General features: G+C 38.1%; 3 protein-coding genes across 5 annotated transcripts in view; 1 reads left to right on the top strand and 2 right to left on the bottom strand.

Moving 5' to 3' along the window:
- The window catches only part of jak3 (Janus kinase 3 (a protein tyrosine kinase, leukocyte)), a 23,654-nt gene extending 12,957 nt beyond the window's left edge, over positions 1 to 10,697 (bottom strand). The window contains exons 1-4 of one of the 3 annotated variants that reach the window (XM_077606747.1): positions 10,663 to 10,697; positions 1,498 to 1,735; positions 1,286 to 1,403; positions 574 to 691 (exon numbers count right to left, since the gene is read on the bottom strand). In XM_077606747.1, coding sequence (XP_077462873.1) covers positions 574 to 691; positions 1,286 to 1,403; positions 1,498 to 1,696 — 435 coding nt within the window. In that variant the 5' untranslated portion in view covers positions 1,697 to 1,735; positions 10,663 to 10,697. Of the gene's footprint in view, positions 1 to 573; positions 692 to 1,285; positions 1,404 to 1,497; positions 1,736 to 2,157; positions 2,508 to 10,139; positions 10,159 to 10,662 lie in introns of those variants that run through there. The other 2 variants (XM_077606748.1, XM_077606746.1) reach the window with 2 other exon arrangements.
- LOC144079161 (peptidyl-prolyl cis-trans isomerase FKBP3-like) overlaps positions 1 to 16,198 on the bottom strand; it is a 139,843-nt gene that overhangs the window by 17,306 nt on the left and 106,339 nt on the right. The window lies entirely within an intron of this gene.
- Positions 4,824 to 16,198, top strand: slc5a5 (solute carrier family 5 member 5). Its single transcript, XM_077606751.1, has 16 exons — positions 4,824 to 4,875; positions 5,380 to 5,749; positions 7,123 to 7,188; positions 7,855 to 7,906; positions 8,704 to 8,771; positions 9,070 to 9,224; positions 10,687 to 10,827; positions 11,091 to 11,220; positions 11,578 to 11,666; positions 12,226 to 12,338; positions 12,488 to 12,558; positions 13,386 to 13,472; positions 13,776 to 13,969; positions 14,173 to 14,270; positions 14,506 to 14,591; positions 15,009 to 16,198. The coding sequence occupies exons 2-16, from the start codon at positions 5,384 to 5,386 to the stop codon at positions 15,096 to 15,098; spliced, it is 1,806 nt and encodes a 601-aa protein (XP_077462877.1). The 5' UTR covers positions 4,824 to 4,875; positions 5,380 to 5,383; the 3' UTR covers positions 15,099 to 16,198.

Below are 16,198 nucleotides of genomic sequence, written 5' to 3'. Positions count from 1 at the left end.
TTGGAATGTGGGAGGAAACCGGAGTACCCAGAGAAAACCCACATAGGCCCGGGGAGAACATGCAAATTGCACATAGGTGGACGTGATCTGGATTTGAACCCAGGACCCCAAAGCTGTGAGGCCGACGCGCTAACCACTAGCTCCACTTAGCCGCCCTTAGTTAACATAATATATTGTTAACAATATTTTTTGTTCCCTTTCCAAAAGAAATTGTCCACGGTAAGAAGATTATGAAATGTCATATTGAAATTGCACCCCATGATAATATCATATACATTTTTGAAGTGTCATTTTATTACCTAGTTGTGACAAATGGACATTGTCAAGTGCTCTAGTCACACTCATAGTCATTCATGGGCAATCAAAGTGGAGTATGAATTTATGACCAAATAAGGTTTAAAAATTATGATAATCAGGTATTATTACACCACATTACACACAAAAACAAAGCAACTTCTAAGTAGTGCGATGCACCTGTATCGAGCATTGTCTCATATTGCTCATTAAAACTAGAATGATTACAAATATTAAGCATCTAGCAACTGTACTGTATATATCACTTCATTTTTTTACCTGGGCAAATAGATAGTCAATGACAGAGTAGTCAAGCGCAGGACTAATTCTGTCTCTGCTCAGACTGTAACGGTATGACATTCTTGTTCCCTGTCCATACCAATTTCCAAAGAAAAACCTGTATAAATGGCACACATTGTTAGTCACAGATTTAGTTATTAAAACAAGTTATTTCATATGAAAACATTAGTGTTTGATGGACGTAAGCAGGTTCAGTTCAAGTGATGAATATAAAGCAGAGCTTATAAAACCACAACTTCCTTACAATACATCTCTAACACATATATATAAAGAAAACAAATATATCTATATATTATTGCTTGTCCATAAATAAGTCATCAGTCAAAATGACTAAAATATATTATATACACATGATGTATTTGTTGCTTGTAATACTTGGCATAAATCATAGCAACAGAGTTGTAAATATTTATAATCACTTTTTCACAATTTACCATGAATTCCCAAGGATTAATCACCACCTAACTCTAAAATCTTTATGAAGAATAAAAAATAGAAAACGTTAATTGAAAATGGCCTCTGCTATTCTGAGTTTCTCCTATATATTCATCTGAGATAAGTAGTAATACATTATTTTAGGTATATACTCATATCAATAATTAGGGGTTCACAATACTCGGTAAAACCACAGCAACCCTTAAATCGGTTCTAATATGGCTTACCTTATTTAGAATTGCACAATAGCACGCACCTGACTCTGAAATGGACCTGTATGTTTTCTTCTGTGTTGAATATGTGAGATGGAGGGTACCAGAATGTGAGATCAGCAGAAGCTAAACCAAAAAGACTTTGGTGAACTGGCAAAATTCCTTGAAGGGAAAAAAATTGCGTCTTTTTTTAAATCAAAGCATGGATATAGGAGTCAATAAAAGAAACTTTTACACAGGCATATTGTCTTCTTACCGCATCTTTTGGCTGCTTCCATGCAAACATTTTCAGCTGAGACTTGCCCAGTTGATATATATATTGTGGTAGCATCTTTAGTGGGAGGAAAGAAATAAAAGTGCACTTGGAGACCAGAACTTGTGCTAGACCTGGAACTTTGGCTGCCATGGTCTCTGATCATGAGAGGAGTAAACTCTTCTTCGCCGAGGAGATTCATGGATGCTTTTGAAGATAAAATTATCTCTCTTAAAACCAACTGTTTGGGACACGGACAGATAACATTATATTCAGAAAATGACTTGGCAGAACAGATACTGTCTGTTAGCCATCACTAACTTGATCAAATGAATATATTTGGGCCCATATCCTCTGTCAAAATGTTTATCAGTTATTACATCTTATCCATGATATGGAATAGCAAGAATATAATAAAGCATTCTACTGGTTCATATTATGTCACTTAAAAATGCATGGATGTAATATAGTCATTTATTTCTCACAACTAGAAATACACGGATGTAATAGGGAAGAATTAATGATGTTTAGCAAGCATTATAATTACTGTGAAACAAACTCCAGAAGTGTTTGCTAATAGTGAAATGAGCAAACTATTCAGGTTCCTCTTAAAAAAACTAAAACACTTTTGGAATAAAAAAAAATCAACCAAGCCCTTTTTACCTTATTGCATTTGTACATCAGAGGTCCTCAGGTGTCTCATTTGTGCTGGAATTTCTTCTTTTTATTTATCTGCGTGTCAAATGCAGGAAGTCTTTGACAGGTCTTCCTTTTTAGATGTGCTGATGTCATGCGATCAGTGGCTCAGTTTTTATTTAGATATCGGTCAATTGAGCTTATTCCAAAACATGCATTTCCATGTTATATCATGTGCAAATGTTAATAGCCGGATTCTAACGGTGCAGTTCTGAACATATTCATGTATTAGCGGACATAAATTGTCCTCACGAGAAAAAAATAGTTTATAGCACCTGGTCTTACAGGAAATGACAAGCAACTGACTGCTGTGGTTTCCCGATTCAGTAGAGAGGCTTTTAGTAGTTTCCTGTCACAGGAACAACCACACATTCTAAATGGCAAGCATTTCAGAAATGCATTTTAAAATGTTTCTCTATTGCTACGTCGTTTTCTTTTTAATTACTATAGCGAACAATGCATATATGGAAGCATAATTTCATATTGCCAAAAAAAAGTGCAAATTCATTTTTTGCTACTGGTTGATTGATTAGCAAGAAATCACACTTCCATGTCCGAGATCGAGTGTTCAATCCCAGGTGGGTTCCGACCTTCCTCGGTGGAGTCTGTAAATTCTCCCCGGGCTTGTGTGGGTTTTTTCTGGGTACTCTGGTTTTCTCCCATTTCCCAAATTGGTTGAATACTCTAAATTGCCCGTAGGTATGAGTGTGAGTATGAATGGTTGTCTGTCACCTTATGCCCTGCGATTGGGTGTCCACCAATTTAGGGGGTCCCCCGCCTGGTGTCTGAAGTCAGCTGGGATAGGCTCCATCACCTCCCGCGACCCTTGTGGGCATAAGCAGTATGGAAAATGAATACATTTTTTTTTCATTGTGTTACCATTCAATTACTTTGAGATATATTGTAACGGTTTATCTCATCTCATCACATCTCATTTCATCTCATTTTCTGAAATACTTTATCCTCATTAGGGTCGCAGGGGGTGCTGGAGCCTATCCCAGATGACTCCGGCCGATCGCAGGGCGCAAGGAGAAGGACAACCATGCACACTCACCACACCCATACCCAAGGGGAAATTTAGAGTGTTCAATCAGCCCACCATGCATGTTTTTTTGGGAACATGGGAGGAAACCGGAGTACCCGGAGGAACCCCACGCAGGCCCAGCGAGAACATGCAAACTCCACACAGATGGACATGACCTAGATTTGAACCCAGGACCCCAGAGCTGTGAGGCCGATGCACTAACCACTCACGCCACTGGGCCGCCCCTGTAACTGTTCAGCAATCTTGGTACATCCTCAACAACATGCTCATCATGGTGTGAAAAATGTGAGAAAAAATACATCACCAAATTTTATTAGGGCTGGTGCAATGTTATGTTGCCCAACTCAGAATTTCTCAATCTGGTGGATGGGCTAGACCAGTGGTGGGTGAACTATTCCACAATGGGCCGCAGTGGGTGCAGGTTTTCGTTTCAACCTATAAGAGAATCCACCAACCTGGTATGGTTGAAGTGCAATCAGTGGATTGCAGCCAGGTGCTTCTTGTTTTCTGCAAAAATCTCATTGGTTAAACTGTCTGTGTTGGATCAGTTGCCCTGCACCCACAGTGGCCCCCGAGGACCGGTTTGCCCACTTATGGGCTAAACCATGGGTGGGCAAACCGGTCGCGGAAGGACGCTGTGGCTGCAGGTTTTTGTTCCAACCGGTCCAACACACATTTTAACTAATGAGTTTTCAGCAGAAACAAGAAGCACCTGACTGCAATGCACTGATTGCACTTGTATGACACCAGATTGGAAAAAAGATGTCCAAAGCAGACCAGAGCAAAACACCCCACCCACAGCGGACCTTTGTGGAATAGCTCTAGACTGTTTGCTACTACATGTAGAATTAAGATTTTAAAAAGATTTGCGGGCAGCCTGGTGGCACGAGTGGCAAGAGTATTTTAAACCCCCTTTGTGGGTGAATTATGATTTAAATAAATAAATAATGATTTCAATACATTAAAAAATAAATTTAATAAATCAATAGAATGATCCTTTTGGGGACCGGTGGGATTCATTATTCAAATGATAATCCGTTTTAAAAAGATTTTTAAATGAACTATAAAAACAAACAAAACTAGTTTGCATGCGGCCCAGTGGAGCTAGTGGTTAGCGCGTCGGCCTCACGGCTCTGGGGTCCTGGGTTCAAATTCAGGACACGCCCACCCGTGTGGAGTTTGCATGTTCTCCCCAGGCCTGCGTGGGTTTCCTCCGGGTACTCTGGTTTCCTCCTATATTCCAAAAACAGGCATGGTAGGCTGATAGGTATGAGTGTGAGCGTGGATGGTTGTTTTTCATCTTGTGCTCTGTGATTGGCTTGCCAAGAATTCAGGGTGTCCCCCACCTCTGGCCCGAAGTCTGCTGGGATAGGCTCCAGCACCCCCCGCGACCCGAGTGAGGATAAAGCGGTTCAGAAAATGATGATCATAATGAGTTTATATACACTGACAATTGATGAAGAGCATCTCAATAAGGTTACTCATAAGTTTAATAAGGGGTTAACTTTTTGGGCTTATCCCAAATTGCAACCCTTAAAAGCACCACCTACACACCTACTAGTGCCTACCTCAGGAGAGCTACTTTCGAGACTATCAACACATTCCATTGAGAGACTCCATAAACTTGTCACCTACGCTCGGTGAGTTTTTAAAGAGATTAAATCATTTCAAATTTCTTATCACTACTGAGTTGCAAGGGAGCCTGCCCAATTACACAATGTTATTCTTGTCGCGCAGTAGTTATGAATGATAGTTCATCACTTTTTCAAGCAGTTTCAATAACTTCTAGTACACTTTACCCGAAACATTTTTCCCCTTGAACGAACCCTTTCCTCTTTATTTCACATTCTCTTTTCTACTATGGAATGATCTTTTACAACTCTGCTTTCAAGTATATGTAAGTGAAGCTTTTGTATCCAAAATTCATTGGAGCATACAGTATCTGTTATATCGTATTAACAAAGGCATATCATCCGAGCTCTTAATTTATTCTACGTGGTGAACATTGTGAAAATGTTGACAATGATTGACAAGCTTCGTTTTTGAACAGCCAAATGAGATGCACTGTTCAAAGAAGCAGCAAACAAATAAAAGGAGCTATGTCCAAATGCAAATTTCCAATGAGATTTTGTTTGGTCTCATAGAACGATGGAGGAACAGTTAACCAGTGATCCTTCCACAGAGACCTTTGCCGCAGCCGATTATGCCGTTTTCGCTGTCATGCTCCTGATTTCCATGATCATAGGATTGTATCAAGCCCTGAAGAAGCAGCCACGCGATGCCAGCACTGATGACTTCTTCACTGGCGGTCGCAATATGTCAGCAGTTCCCATTGGACTCTCCCTCTGTGCCAGCTTTATGTCAGCTGTCCAGGTTTTGGGAGTTCCATCTGAAGCTTATCGCCACGGATTCAAATTCCTCTACATGTGCCTGGGACAAAGCATCAACTCTCTGATGACTGCTTACTTGTTCCTGCCGGTTTTCTTTCGACTCGGCATCACAAGCACCAATCAGGTTAAACGCAATTTTAGTATGACTCACACGGCAACAAAGGTTAAAAAAATCGGAATTCACAACTCTTTATCCTTTTAACTCGGGACTTTCCTGTTCACACCACAGAGGAGTGTATTGTTAACAGTGGTGTCAAATGTTTTCATTCATTAATTTTCTGAACCGCTTATCCTCACGATGGTTGCGTGGGGTGCTGGAGCCCATCCCAGCTGACTTCGGATCAGAGGCGGGGGACACCCTGAATTGGTGGCCAGCCAATCACAGGGCACAATGAGATAAGCAACCATTTACGCTCACACTCAGATTTAGGGGCAATTTAGCGTGTTCAACCGGCCTACACTGCATGTTTTGGGGATGTGGGAGGAAACCGGAGTACCCGGAGAAAACCCACGGAAGGCCGGGGAGAACATGCAAACTCCACAAGGTAAGGACCAACCTGGAATCGAACCCTCGACCCTTTCACACTCGTGACTTCAGAACCGATGGTTAATTGACAGATAGTAGTGGCGAGAACAAATGTTATCAAGGTTATAGCACAATCATGTTGAAGAGCAATGTCTCACAAATTAAATTCAAAATAAAATGTATTCTGGATAACTGGTTAGCATTTCACGTCACAGCTATGGGATTTATGGTTGCAACATTAGCTCCAGTTTGCAACAAAAAAAAAAAAGGTAGACCCCTCCTTCTTGCTAAAAGTCAGCCGTTATAGGTTCCATTTACTTCATTACATTTAATCGGGTAACGTTTTGAGAAAAATATAATTCTGAGAGAAGTTTTACCAAATTATACTCGTCAGTTTTACATTGAGTAGATTTTGGGTAGTTCATATAGATGATGTCCTGGAAACAAAATCTGATAGTTACAATTACTTGACTATTCTTTTCACTTAATATTATTTTTACTTGTTCTTGGCTATATTTTTTTGGATGACTACTTTTACTTTGACTATAGCCTTTTTAATGTAACAGTCCCAAATTGGATAGATAAAAATATTCCGAATGTTCAATGGTTATTGAATTCAATGTTTTTATTGTCATTATACAAGTATAATGAGATGTATACTGACGGGTTAGTTAGTGAACAAGCAATACTGCAAATTATATAAACATAATTATTGAATGTAGCGATTAAAATGGCATTTTCTCTCGCTTTTAAGGCTCATCCCCCAACTTTGAACTCAAGTGTACCTCACCTTAATGTCAAAATGCTCAAAAAATGTTGGTCATGATCAAACATGATATAAAATAACATAAAAAAAACCTTTGAGGAATGTTTCTGATTGGAGGGCATGTCTGGGTGTGTGCGTGCCTGGATTTGTGTAGTGATATTGGGTGATGTCGTGTTGTTAAGTAAGGCCTCTCTGCCTGTCACAGTATCTGAAGATGAGGTTCGGCCGAGGGATGCAGCTTCTGGGAAGTCTTCAGTTTCTTGTGGCCACAGTAAGAGAAGCATACATTTTGTCTTATTACTACTTGCCGGATAAGTGTAACTCCTTAGCCCGTAAAAATGGATGGATCAAATTAAAGTATTCCCATAACACATTTTTTTGTGTACGTACTAAATCCCCTTCTTTGATGGCAAAAAACAACAACAATAAGCAAAACAACAAGATATCTATCAAATAAAAGCAGGAAAATTATTTCTGCTTCTTAGTATCATAGTGAAATTCTGAATGTTGAAGAGTTAAAACTGAATGTTCGTTACTTTATAATTAGTAGTATATATATATATAAATAACCTGTCTTTAAGAAAGGTAATGTTGAGAAGAGAGCCAGTGTTAGGGGTCTGCACTAGATTATATTATATTAGATAACTTTATTCATCCCGTATTCGGGAAATTTCACTGTCACAGTAGCAAGAGGGTGAGAATACAGACACAGGAAAAGACATTTTAGACATAAATAAATAGGTAATAAATAAGTTAATAAATATATAAATAAATAAATACGCGTGTTGCTGAAATATATATATACGTACATACACATAGTACATATATATAAATATACATATACATACATACACATAGATGTGTATGATACCTAATATTGAGAAAGACTAAACAAAAACATCTGTCACTCTCTGTTTCTCTATATTTTTTCTTCAAGCTTCTATACACAGGTGTGGTCATTTATGCGCCAGCATTGATCCTCAACCAAGGTGGGTGAGATAACTACTCACATGACATGACTCCCAAAATTTTGTTAAATTTAACTTTATAACCTTTATTCTTCTGCAACTCAAGGGGTGTCGTGGTTTAGAAGCTACTAAATTTGGACTATAGCAATTTAAAGATCCGGTTAGGTCAAATTAAAATGAATAAATGATTGTATTGGGCCAAATTAAAGACTGTTGTTGTCAACTCTTACGATTGAATGAAATTCATTTTTTTTTAAAAAGGATGAATCCATGAAATTTAGGATTCTGTAATTATGTCCGAACCAATTCTCAATCACACTCCTGGCGTTTTCTAGAGTTGATGTTAATGTCTTTAGCATTAATTCTCTACAAACACATGTTTTGGCATATTTGAACCATCCGAGCCAGAATACAATTCAGAAGGAGAAGACAGAATAGTGTCTGTGTGCACATATTGTGTCGCTTGTTTTAAAGAAAAAGAAATTAATCTTTAGTACAATATATAAAATGGTGAATGAAATCAACAAAGTGAATCAATGTACCTAAATATTGTATTTTATAAAGGAACAATTGTCATATTACAACCATTGTTGTGGAGATGTCATGGCTAATTTGCTCATGCAATAGCAATTTATGATTTAAACCCACCTAAAACAAAAACTTCATAAATTAGATCAAAACAGTTTATATTACTCAGAGATTAAGAGTTCACCTGTTCTTAGCTTGCGCCCTTGTTTTTAGCACTTATTTTCAAACAGATTTCATGTATTTATGACCTTACGATATCTTTAATTTTCCTTTTTTATATGCCCTCACAGCAACTGGACTTAACATGTGGATGTCTCTTTTCTCAACTGGAATTATCTGCACCGTTTACACAACTCTGGTAAAGCATTTAAGTATATATGCACTGATACAGTCCCTCCCAACCAGGGTGACATAGGAAATCAAATTGTTCATATTTAGTACCTGAAATAATGAACAGTATCCTTGAATTCAGTCTTCGGGTTATAAAAACAGGAAGGCAGGAGATATACCAAAAGAACCTCTGTATCCACTTTCTGTGGTGGTGTGTGCTCAATAAATGTTGGCAAACACTATTATTGTACAGTATATGCACTCAATCCATGTCCCTGTATACATCTGTGTGACTAAGTGTCTCCTGTATTTTTGGTCTTTCATAGGGTGGCATAAAAGCTGTGATCTGGACAGATGTTTTCCAGATTGTTGTCATGTTTGCTGGCTTTGTGGCCATTGTCATCCATGGCACCGTGCTGGTTGGTGGTCCCGCAACAGTGTTAAGAATTGCCAATAATGGTTCACGGCTTAATTTTAATGAGTAAGTCAAAAATACGTTATTGGTTGAAGAATACTTTTTTTATGTGCCGTATTTTCCGCACTAGGAGGCACACCTGAGTATAAGATGCACCGTCAATAAATGGCCTATCATAAAATTTGCTTCATATATAAGACACACATATAAATTGCAGTATTGGTAGTAGTGGTGGTGGTAGTAGTAGTAGTAGTAGGAAATTGTGATATACATCCACTAGACTGAACTGTGGTAGTCTTGGTAGTAGTGGATTGTGTTATACATCCACAAGATTGGGCTGTAGTAGTAGTAGTAGTAGTAGTAGTAGTAGTAGTAGTAGTAGTAGTAGTAGTAGTAGTAATAGTACAAAATTGTGTTATACATCCACTAGATGGAGATATGGTAGTAGGGGATCGTGTTATACATCCATTAGATTGCGTTATAGTAGTAGTAGTAGTAGTTGTTGTTGATGTTGATGTGTTATACATCCATTAGATTGAGTTATAGTAGTAGTAGTTGTTGTTGATGTTGATGTGTTATACATCCATTAGATTGAGTTGTTGTAGTAGAAGTAGTTGTTGTTGATGTTGATGTCGTTTACATCCATTAGATTGAGTTGTTGTAATAGTAGTAGTTGTTGATGTGTTATACATCCATTAGATTGAGTTGTAGTAGTAAATGCGGAATCGGATTGAGAAACCTGATCTAGATGGAGCTGTGCTAAAGGGAATTTCATACAATGATTAACCAATCTTGATCAATATACTAGGCGTGTTGGACGATAGGTGTCACAATTCAGCTGGATCGTGGATGCGAAGTAGGACCCAAACGCGGGAAAGCAAACAAGGACAGGGAGTGGAGTGCGCTAACAAAAACATCAATAATTATGACGGAATATTCAGAAAATAACAAAGACTTTGGAATGAAATAAGAAAATCAAACCTGACGAGGAGGACGCGGGGAAACGAGGATCACGGGACATGGGCATAACAACGCAGACGATCCAACAAGAACTGACAAACACACAGGGTTTAAATAGACAGACATGGGTTGATGAGACAATCAAAAACACCTGAGTCACACAAGAGGCAGCAAGCAGGAGATACAACAGGGACGGGGAGACGGCAGGTGAACTCAATGGGCAATCATATGCGATAAATCATAACAAAACCGATCCCTAACAATAGGGCGCACTGCAGACTTTTGAGAAAATTGTCTTTTAGTTGCGCATTACATTGAGGAAAATATGGTCAATAAGTTAGTTGTTCTTTCATTAAGAACCTCACATATTGCTACTGCTAAATCCAATTGAGATAGGGATTCTGTTAGTATCTTAACAAAACCAGTTTGGTTGAGAGCCAAGAGATGCAAAATGTGATTTTCTGGATTAGTACAAGCCCAATTGTATATTGCTATCTTAGATAGAACTGTACAATATTGTACAAATTGTACTTCCACCACTTACCTATCTGCGGATGTTTTTTTCCAGTTTTGACTTTGACCCTCGACGACGTTACACCTTCTGGAGCTTGACTGTTGGAGGTTCACTTTTGTGGCTTTCCATGTATGGTGTAAACCAAGCACAAGTCCAACGCTACGTGTCCTGTAGAAACGAGAGACAGGCCCAGTGGTGGGTCAATCAAATCATACTTGTGCCAATTTTTCAATGTGTTATTCAACAGTGTTCAACATAGCAATGCTGCAAAAAGGAGACCCATGTCTGTCAAATGTCTGCTATATCAAACCACTGTATGAGTAAGAATACAGTGATGAAGGCTTTCATTGCAAGGAATGTAAATCTCATGAAAACTACATTTGTTCATTGTCTTAAATACTTTATTTCATTTTTCAGAAAACAAGCCTTAGTAGCGCTTATGTTTATTTCTCTCTCAGGGCATTATTTATCAACCAAGTGGGTTTGTGCCTAATTGTGGGCAGTGCGGCAACCTGTGGCATTGTCATGTTCGCCTATTACTTCAATTGTGATCCACTGAAATCTGGCAGAGTGTCTTCTCCTGATCTTGTAAGTTGAGCACTGGTCATACCATTCATTGTTTTTTTATTTATTGACAGTCCTGACAAAAAGATAAATATAGTCTGTAATATAGAAGTTCTGCTGCATTGTAGAATATTGGTAACATGTTTTTTGTAGTGGTCACCATAGCTTCGGTTTGTCTGAGTTTGTAAATTGTAGCCTGCTCAGAAGTAGAATTGTCATAACTGTTAAAATTGGATTATGTAGTATTAACACAGGCCCAAGCCTATTCATTCATCATCCCTACCACACCTTAGCCACTAGATTGTGGTAGGGATGAGCAATGAAGAATAAATGAATCATGCAATACTTAATACTTTTTTCTCGTTTGTCTTTTTTTTTCAGTATATGCCATATTTTGTGTTGGATATATTCAAGAACCATACTGGCTTTCCAGGTCTCTTCTTGGCTTGCGCATATAGTGGCACTCTGAGGTATTTCAATTTGAGCTTTTAGTTTATACATGTACACTCACTATCTTCCATTTGCGTAGGATTACTTTGTCAATAGAAAGAGTTCTTTCACCGCACAATCATGCATTTGTCTTTTAAGACAGCGATAGACCATTAGCCACATGTTTGAACACGACTATACCAAGAACACATCCCAATTCCAGTTAAATATGTGTTCACTACTGCATTTGCATTCCAAGGTGTGTACAGTGCTATAAAACACACTAATATGACCATAAACCATGCATGCTCATGTACCTTTGTTTTTTACGGGCGTTCTCTCGGCACATAAAAAAGCCACAAACCTTGGTGGAATGTGAATCTCTCAATGACAGAATGATCAAAGTTTGCTTTAAATCTTTAAAGGGAGGGAAAAACGAACATCATACGTAAAAGGTTGTGTGCTAAGTCAAGAATTCAAGAAATGTTGATAATGCATGTCACCAACCCACCCCTACAAGTTCAGCGTAATTCAACTCACAAATCATGTTCCATACTGTAATGGTTGAAAAGAATTATTAAAGAAAGACTTATCTCACAGTACAGTTTCCACAAGTATTAATGCAATGGCTGCAGTAACGATGGAGGACCTTTTCCGACCGTACCTGCGCCACCTGAGCCAGAGGAAACATGTCCTCGTTTCCAAAGGACTCAGTAAGTGTAGTGTACTACGCATTCATTCCATCTTTCGGACCCTATTCTGTAAATCAACAAATGTCAAATATAAAGTTGGTTAGTGGTAACGAGTGCCGCATCATGCTGATGGTACTACAACTTTTTTTGTTTTCTTTTCTTTTCTTAAGCCTTCCTCTATGGAGTTGCCTGTATAATCATAGCTGTTCTAGCCTCCCTGCTGGATTGGGGAGTTCTTCAGGTAAGAAAACAAGTATATATTTTTTGGCAGGGTTAAGAACTCTATAGCTGTGTCCTAATTTAGCCTCTACACCCTCAGTTCAAGGTCTGCTTTTGGATTGGATTGGATAACTTTATTCATCCCGTATTTGGGAAATTTCCCTGTCACAGTAGCAAGAGGGTGAGAATAAAGACACAGAAAAATAGATTTTAGACATAAATATATAGGTAATAAAAGGGTTGATAAATAAGTTTAACAATAATAAATAAATTGCAGGCCAAGTATGTCACAAAACTGTGTGAAAGAGTATGCCAATCCACTAAATCTTTATCGCCCGATTTGAGCTGATTTTGGAGAAGGTAACGAAAGCGGAGTTTGCTCATGGATGATTTGAATACATGGATGTAGTATTTGTGTAAATGGATGGATGGTGGTTGTTATTTTGTGACAATTCTCTCCCTATATTGCTGAAGTGTTGACATGTGGTCTACTGCATCTACAAACCCAAAGGTTGTAGGATTAGCCTATAACCCAATTTTAAGGAGTAATTGGTTGTGGAGTGCAATGACAAATGTGTCTTCAATTTAATCAACATGTTTCATTCTGTATGCCTGTTTTATTAGTTCACAAGATATACAAACTTTTTAAAATTCATATCACCATTGGAAAGAGGGAGGGACAACAACAACAAAAATATTGGGCTATGTGGTATGACAAAAAAACTCAGCTTCCTGCTTCAACCATTCTATTATTTTGAAAATTTTTGTGGTCGATGTAATGATTAACGCCAAAACACATCTTGCGTGTCTCAAATTTCATATCATTTTTCATGTTTACTATGTCCTCAGGGGTCCTTTACAGTCATGGCTGTGATCAGTGGTCCATTACTTGGTGTATTCATCTTGGGGATATTTATTCCCGCCTCAAATAAACTGGTAATGTGTTTGCAGTTTTATTTTGAAAATATTTACAAACGTTCGGCCTTCAGTTCCACATCATTGTTCGAGTGAGCTTTTACCAGTCTTATTTCATAGGTTTTGGTATTTTTGTGTTGGGAGACGGGTGGCAAAAAGTGCCAAAATATCACACACACAAAAAATAAATCATTTATATTTTGCAGTCTTTCAAGCCAAGATAATTATTTATCTTTGTCCTTCGCATGTTTTTGTTAAATATGCATTGTACGACCTTAGGGGCATCTACCAAGAGAGGGTTGATTGCATCTTTTGATGTTTCAGGGGGCATTTGCAGGAACCGCCGTGGGTTACTGTGTCTCTTTGTGGCTGGCTGTTGGATCCACTGTTAACCCGCCTAGTTCAAGGACCATGGGTGTGCTACCTAGTTATGCAGCAGAGTGCGAACTGAGAAACATCACGCTGAATGGTACTCAGCATGAACCCATCTCAACAACACTTCAACCTGGCAACCCAAGGTCAGTATTACGTCACAAGCAATTATCTTTTTCAGTGATGAAGGACTAAACTAAATAGCCAATACTATGCAATAATACTAAACTATATAACTGAAAATGTGTTCATTTTCCAGGCAAGCTCAACCCTGCTGGCTATTGTCTAAATAGTAAGCGCAAGAATTAAGAAGGTCAACAAATGAATGCTTATCTTTTCCTTCATTTAGGGGCCTTCATAACTTTTACTCCATCTCCTATCTCTATTTTGGTGTCGTGGCAACAAGCTCAGTCGTACTAATTGGTGTCCTTGTGAGTTATGCTACAGGTAAGCATACCATATCAAGACACTCCAACAACATTAATAAATTAAGGAAGGAGTGTGATATATTCTCCAATTTAAACACGTGATTTTCTCGCACATTTCCTCTATTCTTGGGTCTAAGTGTTTGCTGTGTGGTCCAGGTTTTTAAAACCGCATAAATATAGAATCCATCTATGGCAAGGTCTGTTGTATAGTGATATTTTATGCCATATTTTTCAATTTTTTTCTTAACGTACAGGACCGATGAAGAGAGGTGATCTTAAAGAGGGTTTGATATGGTGGGATTTGAATAAGAAACCAGCAGTCATCCAATCCCAATGCAGCGTAAGTGATGATGTCACAGTCCCAAATGCTCTAAAATGCGATTAATATTGTTGGAAGTTGTTTCTGCATATCTTTGTATTATCTGTCTCGTGAACCTTTTGTGTTTCATGAGTTAATGAAATTTGAGACTTATTGTGACTGAATGCACTTTGCATTTAATGTATTGTTGTTTTAATTAGTGATATTCCTGAAAAAAATAATTTTAATTTTAAAAAAACTTTGACGTTTATGCTCGGATTGAAAAATTAAATGCATAAAGTTATTCACTAATTACTCATTAAAGTGGTTTTGGCCTGAATACTTATTTGATCTTACTTTAAAATATAGACGTACAGTTTTTAAAAAGCCATGTTTATTTGGCTCACAAATATCTTTGTATCAGTTTTAAATCACTAACTTTATTTCCTCTTTTTTTAGGGCAAAATGCCTACAGAAAGAGAGTGCGTACCCATGATGGAACTGAACAAGTGTGATGATAACCACAAACAAGAAATGGAAAAGGTTTAACTCTATGACAGCCATTACCCAAGTTTAAGGGAGCATGGAGGGACCCACGTGCAGAAATTGACAACGGATTTCAATAGAAAGGGGTTGGCGTGACAATGAGCAAAGGTGGTGGTCATAAAAGAGGCGGGGTTGGCTGAGGACACAAGAGGGCAGATGACAAGAGGTGAAAGCAGTGGGTGATCACAACTAACCAAGTCACACAGACCGAAAAAGCCCAAGAAGACACAAAAACCAAAATGAACCCTAAAAGAACTAAATTGTAACATTTCTCCATTATCGGATTAGATCCCCAAGTCTGCGTGAACTTTGGTCCCCATAGAAAGCATTCTGAGTGACATTTGTTTCCTCCTCACATTCACTGTATAACTGAGTAACTTGATGAGTAAATCAGCAGATCATGTATTTTCATTACCTATGACGGGAAGGTTAAATAACCAACCAAGGTTTCTGTTTTTACTTCCCTGTAGACAAGAGATTGACAAGTCTTTCTTCACGTTATTTGGCGATCCGAATAAATATTCAAAGACTTTGCTTTGAATGATTGGATAGTCCTTTCTTAAATGCAAAGTTACCAAAACAGTACTTGTGTAGTAAGGCACGGTGTGATGGCACACTGTGACCATTTTCAAAACCTAACATTTGCAGAACGATTTAACTTGCAAACAAGATTGCAGTCAAAAAAATATGACATAAATAAGACTCTTCAACCAGCGTACTCTACCACCAATGTCACAAATGTCTTTTCCTGTATCTGCCTTCTCACCCTCTTGCTACTGTGACAATGAAATTTTCCGAATACGGAATGAATAAAGTTATCCAATCCAATCAAATGAAAAAGGAATGAAAGAGAAGAAATTGTAATGTTATACAAAACACCTCAACATATCATTACCATTTAATGTGAAAGTATTTTTGTCGTATGTGCTATTTGTTTGAAGTTTTTTTGTGTTTAATTTACCATATACAGATGCTCCAACCGAATAAACAGAAAATTTCCCATTGCAAATTTGCGTTTACATGACAACATTCTCTTTTCAAATACCGCCAAAACAATGCAGTATTCAATGTGCAATTTCACAACAGCCAAATAGCCCACTTCC

This window comes from Stigmatopora argus, chromosome 8, assembly GCF_051989625.1.
Source record: "Stigmatopora argus isolate UIUO_Sarg chromosome 8, RoL_Sarg_1.0, whole genome shotgun sequence".
Classification (NCBI taxonomy): domain Eukaryota; kingdom Metazoa; phylum Chordata; class Actinopteri; order Syngnathiformes; family Syngnathidae; genus Stigmatopora; species Stigmatopora argus.
Note: the sequence above shows the minus strand (reverse complement) of the source record. Positions and strands in the feature narration are given on the sequence as shown.